At 41.5% G+C, this 10,145-nt stretch overlaps 1 protein-coding gene across 2 annotated transcripts; it reads left to right on the forward strand.

Moving 5' to 3' along the window:
• The first annotated feature begins 2,971 nt into the window (after positions 1-2,971).
• LOC121698964 (SLIT and NTRK-like protein 5) lies at positions 2,972-8,809 on the forward strand. 2 transcript variants are annotated; one of them, XM_042081512.1, is made up of 2 exons: positions 2,972-3,410; positions 5,272-8,809. In XM_042081512.1, exon 2 carries the CDS (start codon positions 5,323-5,325, stop codon positions 7,933-7,935), a length of 2,613 nt encoding a protein of 870 aa, XP_041937446.1. In that variant the 5' UTR covers positions 2,972-3,410; positions 5,272-5,322; the 3' UTR covers positions 7,936-8,809. The 2 variants fall into 2 exon arrangements, with proteins under 2 accessions (XP_041937446.1, XP_041937447.1); XM_042081513.1 differs by lacking the exon at positions 2,972-3,410 and adding an exon at positions 4,039-4,409.
• The last annotated feature ends 1,336 nt before the right edge of the window (positions 8,810-10,145 follow it).

The following is a 10,145-nucleotide window of genomic DNA, read 5'->3' on the forward strand; positions in this document are numbered from 1 at the left end:
GTATTAATATGTGTTAATAGGTAACTAAATGTCTTTTTGGCACTAATTAACAGTTATTTCTTGCATCATTTAAATGTTAAATGTTTATTTGCAAACTATATGTTAATAGAAAAGTTAATGACTTATTATTATTTAACTAATTGTTATTAAACTGTGCTTCTGCCTATCCCAATATGAACCGCTCTCCATAGGACCCTTACAATAGATAGATAGATAGATAGATACTTTATTGATCCCCCAAGGGGAAATTCAAGAAAAAAACACGGAGCTACCTTGACATGCTGCCACTGTTGTCGGCGACGGAACCGCTTGCAATAAAGTTGGTTAAGCTTAATTAATATATTAGTAGTATATAGCTATCAGCGTGGGGCCCCTTATAATATTATTATTAATAATATATTATTAAGCTTAATTAATATTAGTAATATATAACTATCAGTATGGGGGGCCCTTATAATAAAGTTGGTTAAGCTTAATTAATATAGATAGATAGATAGATACTTTATTGATCCCCAGGGGAAATTCAATATATTAGTAGTATATAGCTATAAGTGTGGAGCCCCTTATAATAAAGTTGGTTAAGCTTAATTAATATATTAGTAATATATAACTATCAGTATGGGGGACCCTTATAATAAAGTTGGTTAAGCTTTATTAATATATTAGTAATATATAACTAGTCAGACGGTAAAGGGACCGAGACCAAAACTGGCTTATCACATTTATTCCTTTAGGAAAAGTTCAAACAAAACAACAAGTAGTTGAATTGGCTATATTACATGCATCATTCCTATACCATCACTGTCAGCCCTACTAGCAAGGGAGACATGAGACATGGAATGTTCAGGTGCACAAAACAACAGTTTATTAATATTCTGAGACTCACTAAACACTCACAGACGTAGACCATACGGAGGTAATGCATAAACATAGTGCTAAACTAAATGTACATTCATTTCCTGCTAGACTGAATTGCACTTTCCATGCACACTAAGCTAAACTACACTGAATACATGGAAAGTTGCTAGCGGAGTTTACAGCTAGTCACATTAGACTCAGTGTGTATGAACTCGTGGTCATAATGAAAACATTAATTAACGTTCTCTAAGTTGCTAGAATTGCACCCAAATCTTAACAATACATGTAAAGTAACATAATACAGGTGGTATATCAAAGTTTCCAAATTAAACAACATTTTACAGTTACAAAATTAAAACAAAGTGGGGAGATCTTTATACAGTCAACCTACGCAATGCAAAGCATACTGCTTCTGATCGGCTATAGCAACAATACAAGGACAAAACGCAGCAGAGCTGCAGTATAGCGTTTCTCCAAAGGGGACTCCAAAACACCAATCTCAATAAGATTAATTACGGCGAAAATCACATACAAACACTAAACTACATTTCTAACTCTGTTACACCCCCCTCCCCTGAATTTCACCAAATTCAAGCAGCAACCAAATAGTACTTCCAAAGGCAAAGAGTACACTACTTTCAAACACAAACAGAGTCACCAATTACAGGACAGCCAACCACAGAGGTATCCAATAAGGATGAAGTGGAAGAAGAGGAGCGCAAACTCTCACACAACCAACCACTGGCAGTAGGGTGCAGATTTTATGCAAACAACTAATATTTAATTAATGATGTAAAAACTATTAACTTGTGCCAAATAGATATTTTAGTAACAATTAACAAATATTAACAAAGGGTTAGGTAATTACTAGTTTGCTATTTATTATGGCACCTTATTTTGGAGTGTTACCCAATTTTCTTTACCCCTTCAAATACAATTGCCATGTCTTAGGTATAGCAGTAATTAAACAGTGTGGAGGACATCTCCCCTCAGAGTTGTGTGTTGATAAATAAATGTGGCATAACCACTACGGTAGTCTTAGAAATCTCCAGAGGTAATCTCCGCAGCAGTGATTAAGAGGGAGGATAGTGTTATTATTATGCAGAACATCGACCAGCCTAGATCTTCTGTCTCTTTAATTCCCAAGAGTTCCTGAATGTGTCAGAGAATAGTTATGAACAAAAGAAAGTTCTGGAAGTACCATGGAAATGCCAGGGATAAAATGTCCTTGTCTTTGCTGCACTTACTCAGAGTAGGCTATACAGTATGCTCACAAATAACTCAGTCCAGCTTTCACGAGTGGTTTGCACGGCTAATAACATGAATCAGATTTCAGTAAAATCATTTCCTGTAAGATACAACACAGTCTATCTGTGTTTATATCTGTAAAATAGATTATAGACCGGCCTATCAATTAATACAATTATTTGTATTTTGTATGCCACATACCAACTGTCATTAAACCAAATTTTCTGTTTCATCATTGATTGCGCCATAGCCCTTTTTGTTGGTCAAAAGCCATGGGAGCTTATGTTAAGTAGAACTATGATATGATGAAACTAACTTTTAACTAGCAAGGTGTTCATTATGTATGCTGGAAAGACTCCAAACAACAAATATTTTATCGCATTGTGCTGCCCTCTATGGGCACGTCTCTCTCTCTCTCTCTCTCTCTCTCTCTCTCTCTCTCTCTCTCTCTCTCTCTCTCTCTCTCTCAGCTCTCTCTTATGCTTTCACTGCTTATGTGTTTCCAATTGATTTAAATGCAAAATACGCAATAGAACATTTTGATCACGCGAACAGCTTTCTAAAATCTCTAGCCTACTTTCTTTCCTGTAGGCTATCTGATGTCAGTAATTTGGTACCGCCTGGACAAAAATCTGCATTTGATCTGACAGTGGTACAGCAACAGTGAGCCAATCGAAATCCAAGTTCCACTAGTTGAAGCGCTGGTTAAATTTGCCTAACAATAATGCCTATGCAGTTCTACGCCGTATCAAGCTGATAATACCGATGCTTTAGAATTATGAAATAAACGGATTGCAACCCGGAGTCCGGACATAACACCTATGAGATGAGCGCTTGAGTGAAACATAAGGACACCTTGGAAAGATAGAGCATATGAGGAGGGCGATATAAGCCATACCACTCAGAACAGACCGGGGGATGCGAGCTTTGCCCATCCGTTTTCGCCGGTCTACGTTCCAGAGGGAGGGTGGTCTCGATCGGGATGAATGTCTAGATGGTGGCATATACATTTCTCGCAATATTTCACTCTTTTTTGAAAATGGACATTTTTTCCACGGTGTGGTTTCGATGTGCTGGTGGACATTCACCGTGAGAAACCCATAGTCTGACGGTGTCTTCTTGACCGTCACATCGCCAGCTTAGAGAGACAGTTTGTACAATTCAGTGCATGTATTCAAAGCTGGAGACTACGGACCTTCGACTCTGAGGATTTTACAGTTGGGAAAGCGGGACTAATATGATCCTAAAGGAAAGTACACATTCCTGGCGGTAGCAATGCTATCACGTTCTCGAATTCCAACCCGGTAAGATGTTTTTTTTCACCTAACGAATTAGTTGGGGAAAATGCATGTGCAGCCATGGTCTGTACCGGGGAGCTGTCTGTGGTGCTGAAATGTATGTGCCACTGATGCACTGCGGGTGTTAAGTAGTATACTGAATTTAAAAGGAGGTAGCAACTGGGCATTAGAATAATTAGAATAATGTTGTGATGTTGTAAATTGTGATATTTTCTTTCGAAAGAGTTATTATTATGATGCCTTCTGTTCTGTCATCCCTTTTCCCCTCAATATTTTCTCTATGGTTAACTTCCATGAAGAACGCTTTTTTTTCAGGCCGGTTGTGTTGCTACATTTGAAGTGTCATTTAGATGAGTCGGACGTCAATGCCTTTCTGTTCAGTTGAATTATTATCACTTCACAATTTAATCTTTTTTCAGTCACAAATGATGTAGACAATTCTTCAGCATAATGTTAAGTATATCGTGCATCACGGTATGGATTGCTGCTTTTGAACATAGCACAATAAATAGACGCAAAAGAGTTCGTGTTCATCTTGGTGTGCGCTCAGTAGGTATGTGTGTGTGTGCGCAACTGAAAAAAGAGAGAGAGAGAGAGAGAGAGAGAGAGAGAGAGGGGGGAGAGGGAGAGAGATTTTTGCGCCTGAATCAAGTCATCTTCCTTCCGATAAGCTATAGATATGTTTCTAATCGGCGTGATATAGGCTACACTACTATCGATCGTTTCACGTTGGTAAATAGGATATTTGTGTATTACGAATGACGTAGCTTAGTGAATTTTGTTTTTAATGAACTCGGGATTTCTTTTTGTCCGAGGGGTGACGGGCTCCGATTGTCGCGGCTGTTACAATCACTGTTTCTAGCGCCTGTGAGAGTGGCGATGAACGCTATCTTGGGTTCGAGCAGAAACCGTACATTAATGTACTCACTGGGTTGCTACCACGAAGGGAATACCTCAATACTCGTGAGTTATCGCTTAAAAACTTACAGTCATCGGATATGCAGGGTGAGTACAGTATGTTTTTCATGTTATTAGCCTAAGGGATGCGATCGCTTTGACATGGTACAACTTTAAAAGGCTCCGGTTATTGTTGATATCGATGTTTTAGGACATTTATTTGGATGAATTATTCAGTGTGGAAACAAATATGCCTCCATTCAAGGGGAAGCAACGCTTGGCATTTGTGACCACAAGCACTTTGCCATCGAGAGGATGGGATATCTAGGTTGTCTGTGGTTTTTGAACAACACATCCGCTCAAGTTGTGTCCTAGGATTTAATTCTGCAACATTGCGCAGTAAAATAGGTACGCGTTTTTAGCCCGCAAACGGCTGTTGTTACTGCCTGATGTTCAGACAGACGATAGCGTTCTTCATGTTGGCTAGCTGACTTCATAAGAAATGCAAGGAATTGAATGATGCTCCTGCTCCTCTAAAATATGAGGGATACTGCACACTCTCTTGCAACAAATAATATGTAGCAAAATATGTTGTCAAGAATATGACTTGACAATACTTAACAAGACTTGTAACAGGAATATACAAGGTTTGCACCTTGATGGATGTATGGCATGGACTATTAGTACAGAAAATGCTAATATGTATTTCTAATGCAAACTCCTCTTGCTCTTTAATCAAATGTATAGCTTCCTAATACATGCAATACACTATGCTGTGTTTTTTGTTTTAAATTAGGTATGCTTCAATACTGTATTTTGGTATTTTATGTTTGCTCCATTACTAATATATATATATATATATATATATATATATATATATATATATATATATATATATATATTTCCATGTCTTCATATAGTGCAAATGCATATGTTTCAATTTACAGATGATGCTTGCTTTCTCTTCTAGATGACAACACAGACAGCATCTGCACTACATTGAGTTGGGCCATTCTCTCCCATGAAAATGCATATCTGGATACTGAAAATAATCCTTTTGGTCGTGGCATCTCTGAGTTTGGTGGAGATGTATGACAATTATGGGGAGATCTGCAGAAAACTGTGTACTTGTGAGGAGAAAGAGGGGATACTATCTGTCAGCTGTGAGAACAGAGGGATTGTCCGACTGACGGAAATAAGCCCTGTGCATTTTTCCACATACCATCTCCTGTTAACAGGAAATCTCCTGAAAAAACTGGCCATCAATGACTTTATCAATTACACCGGCGTGACCATTTTGCATTTAGGAAATAATGATATATCAGAGATTGAGACTGGAGCTTTTAATGGGCTCCAGGGCCTCAAGAGATTGCACCTGAACAATAACAAAATAGATGTTCTAAGGGATGATACCTTTACAGGGCTAGAGAGTCTGGAATACCTTCAGATTGATTATAATTATATCAGTAACATAGATCCTAATGCTCTGAACAAGCTCCACCATCTCACTGTACTCATTTTGAATGACAATTTGTTGTCAGTTATGCCTGCGAACATTTTCCGGAACGTACCGTTGACTCACCTGGATGTGAGGGGGAACCGTTTGAAAGTGTTCCCCGTCGTGGGTTTGTTGGAGCATATGGGCAACGTTGTGGAATTACAACTGGAGGAGAACCCATGGAACTGCTCGTGTGAGCTCATCGCCCTCAAGGCTTGGCTGGAGAGCATTGCCTACACGGCCCTGGTCGGGGAGGTCATTTGCGAGACCCCCTTCCGCCTGCACGGCCGGGACCTGGACGAGGTCTCCAAGCAGGAGCTGTGCCCGCGACGGCCCATCTCCGAGTACGAGATGCGCCCGCCGCCACCCCTGAGCACCAGCGGCTTCTTCCAGACCACCCCGGCAGCGGTCACCACCTCGGCCACATCCTCGGGCGTCTTCAGGTCGTCATCGAGGCCCACCAAGGGCACCAGGCCCCCCAACAAAACCCGCTCCAAGCCCACCTCCCGCATGCCCTCCAACCCTTACAACTACGGGCCCATCATCGCCTTTCAGACCAAAGCCCCTGTGCCTTTGGACTGCCCCACTGCGTGCACGTGCAATCTGCAAATATCTGACCTCGGGCTGAATGTCAACTGCCAAGAGCGGAAAATTGAGAGCATATCAGATCTTAAGCCCAAGCCATACAATCCCAAAAAGTTGTACCTCACAGGGAATTACATCCCTGTTGTGCGTAGATCGGATTTTGTGGAGGCCACGGGATTGGATTTGCTTCACCTGGGAAACAATCGGATAGCAGTCATACAAGACAGAGCTTTTGGGGATTTAACTCAGTTGCGTAGGCTGTACTTGAATGGCAATTTAATCGACCGTCTCACGGCAGATATGTTTTTCGGGCTGCAGAGTCTGCAGTACCTGTACTTAGAGTACAACAAAATCAGAGAGATTGTCGGGGGCACCTTCAGATTCTTGCCCAACCTCCAGCTGCTGTTTCTCAACAACAATCTCCTGAAAACCTTGCCAGGGGGTGTCTTTTCCAGTATGTCCCTCTCTCGGCTCAATTTGCGCAGCAACCACTTTCAAAACTTGCCCGTGAGTGGCGTGTTGGATCAGCTTAAGTCGCTGGTGCAGATTGATCTTTTCGAGAACCCCTGGGAATGCTCATGTGATGCCGTGGGGATGAAGATCTGGCTCGATCAGCTCAATCTGGGCACAGTGGTCAACGACGTTATCTGCGAGAAACCACAGCAGCTGTCGGGTCAAGACATGCGCTCCGTGCTTGCGGAGCAGCTGTGTCCAGATTACTCGGACGTCGTCGTGTCCACGGTGGCCCCATCCGATGAGCCGTTCGCCGGCCGGGCCACCACCGCTGAGCCCTCGCAGCCCTTCCACCCTCCGTCCAGCACAGTCCCGCTCTCCGTCCTCATCCTCAGCCTGCTGCTCGTCTTCATCATGTCCGTGTTTGTGGCGGCGGGGCTCTTCGTGGTCGTCATGAAGCGGCGCAAAAAGTCCCAGAGTGACCGCACGAGCACCAACAACTCGGACGTGAGCTCGTTCAACCTCCAGTACAGCCTTTACAGCAACCGTTCTGTCCCCAAGGGCAAGGCGCCTGCCGGACACGTCTACGAGTACATTCCCCAACCGCTGGGCCACATGTGCAAGAACCCCATCTACAGGTCGCGGGAGGGCAACGCCGTAGAGGACTACCGTGACTTCCACGAACTAAAGGGGACGTACCGGAGCACGGTGGACGAGGAGCGGGACAGCAGCACCATGCGGAGTCCAAGCTACAGCGTGAGCACCATCGAGCCACGCGAGAACCCGTCCCCCGTGCAGGACGCCGAGCATTTCTTCCGAGGAATACTTGAGCCAGACAAGCCGCCAGCGACCCCGGGCAACACCTTCGAGTACAAATACACTGGACCGGCTCCGTACACGTACAACGCAAACTTTGACGTTAGACGTCAGTACTTGCACCCTGACAGAATACGAGAAACTATGCTGTATGGAACCACACCGAGTACTGTTTATGTGGAGCCCAACAGAAACGAGTACTTGGAACTGAAGGCTAAACTTCAAGTTGAGCCAGACTACCTCGAAGTTCTTGAGAAACAAACAACATTCAGTCAGTTTTGAACATTTGTCTATAGAAAATCAAGCATTTTTTCCCCCAATTTATTGTGTGTTGGCTCAGAGAGAAGGGTGCCTTGGCACAACATTCATCAACTTGAAAAACAACAAAAAAAAAGGATCCGAAATGGGGTGTGCCCAACTGTATTACGTTTTTTTTTTCAAAAGCTACATGACATAACAAAAAAAAATAAAGTAAATGCTCTCTGAACTTGAGTGGAGGAACACAACTGATGAGTAGTGACACAAAACTGGTGATGCAAAATCTATTTTTTTATGTCCAGAATTGAATACACGTCTATGTAAGTGTACAGGCAATTACCCAAAATACATTTTCAGGAATATAACCTTACATATATTGTGAAATACAAAAAAAGTTCACCACCATTCAACAAGATCAACTGTACAGTACATCCAACTGTGCAGGACAATTCTCTGCTCTAGTCTGTAAGTAAGTACTGTATTTATTGGTATAATCTCTGCCATGTATTTCCAATCTCTTTAATTAATCATCAATATTACCTGTTCCATGTCCCATTTTCTTCTGTAAAGCTTATGTTTGTAATTTCAAATCATTAATTGTAGCGCGCATTGTACAAGTGGCTTTCTTTTAACTGTGGCACACCCCCCAATGTCAAAGAGAGACTTTTGCATCATCTCAAAAAAAAGAGGAAAAAAAGTGTCTTTGTATGCTTTCTGCACTTTTTTGGAAATGGAAGACCCTAGGGTCTCCCCAGCTACCATTAGGAAAATTATTATATATTAAAAATGAATACGTGCATTCATTCTTAATATGTATTTTTAATATGTTATCAGAATTCATAAATAATAATTGAAGTAATAATTATGTTGTGTAATACGGATATTTTAATGTAACACCTATTTTTATACAAGCATTCGCAATTCTCTATCCCTTCTTGTTTTCATGGTTTTGATTGCTTTGCACTTATTGCACTATATTGACCAAAATATGTTAATGTCATCAATAAATATGATGTCAGGTTCATATATCTTTGTTGGACATGTAAAAAGATTGTTTGAATATAATGATTTTTCAGGGGGAGTTACAATGGTATGCCGCAGTGAGGCTAAATCGGTTAGGATTCAATTATGCAATCAATGACTAAGTTATTACCACCATGCAAAGATTTTTTTTATTCCTAATTGATTTGTGAGAATGGAAAACCTTGAAAAAACTACTTTTTAAACTGAGATATTGACACAGGGAAATAGTCTGCATTGAGCTTGGAGTGTTTCTCTTCCTCGGGCTATGAAAATGAGCAGACTGCAGAATTGGCATGGACAAATTCAGCAAGCATATACTGAGGAAGGAGGAGGGGAAAACACCCTCCATTTTGATTCATAAGACCATTTCAGAGTGACATGATAATTGCTTTTATATTGGGGTTGGACTTTGGTAACTCAGTGAGGCCTTGTTCAAATCCCTGAGACAAAGGATTTTGACCACTCTCTCTCCCTCCCTCTCTCTCTCTCTCTCTCTCTCTCTCTCTCTCTCTCTCTCTCTCACTTTCTCACTCTCTTTCTCTCTCTCTCTCTCTCTCTCTCTCTCTCTCTCTCTCTCTCCTGGATGGGAAAAAAGGCCTACTATGCACTTTCTGTGTTTCAACACTCATGGGTCCTGTTTCGAGTGTAGCATAATGGTGTTCTTTACATGCCTGGAGAAAAACAGCAAACACTGTAGGTTCTTCCCTTAAATCGAGAATCTGCTTTTAAGCTCTTAACGGAGGAAGGTGAATGCTGTGCCATCCTGTTAACCCTTAAGTAATCAGGGCTAACCTGCTGCAATAGATTTCTGCTTGGTATTCAGCTGATAAATATTTAGCTTCGTCGTCTTCATATGCAAATGCCCAATGCCAGAGTTCAAAAAAGCCATTTAGATGCTAATTGACTCTTTTGCAGCACAGTAGTGCTCAAGCTCCATCAGTGGTTTAGGTTGAGTTTACCAACTACACTCATTCCTAAAATGTTTGCTATGCCTATCACTCCAAATATTGACATCATATTTCATTTAGTGGGGGAGTACTCATCACATGCATCCTGACTGGCATTGGTATGACCAAAACAAACAAAAAAGGTTCACCTTAGCCATAATTTTAGACATACATATTTACATAACAAACACTGGACCTTTGTCATGATATACAGGTGAAGGTCATTCAGGTGTGTAAGTTAAAATAGCTGTATGGCTGTGTATA

This window comes from Alosa sapidissima, chromosome 23, assembly GCF_018492685.1.
Source record: "Alosa sapidissima isolate fAloSap1 chromosome 23, fAloSap1.pri, whole genome shotgun sequence".
In the NCBI taxonomy this organism is placed as follows: domain Eukaryota; kingdom Metazoa; phylum Chordata; class Actinopteri; order Clupeiformes; family Clupeidae; genus Alosa; species Alosa sapidissima.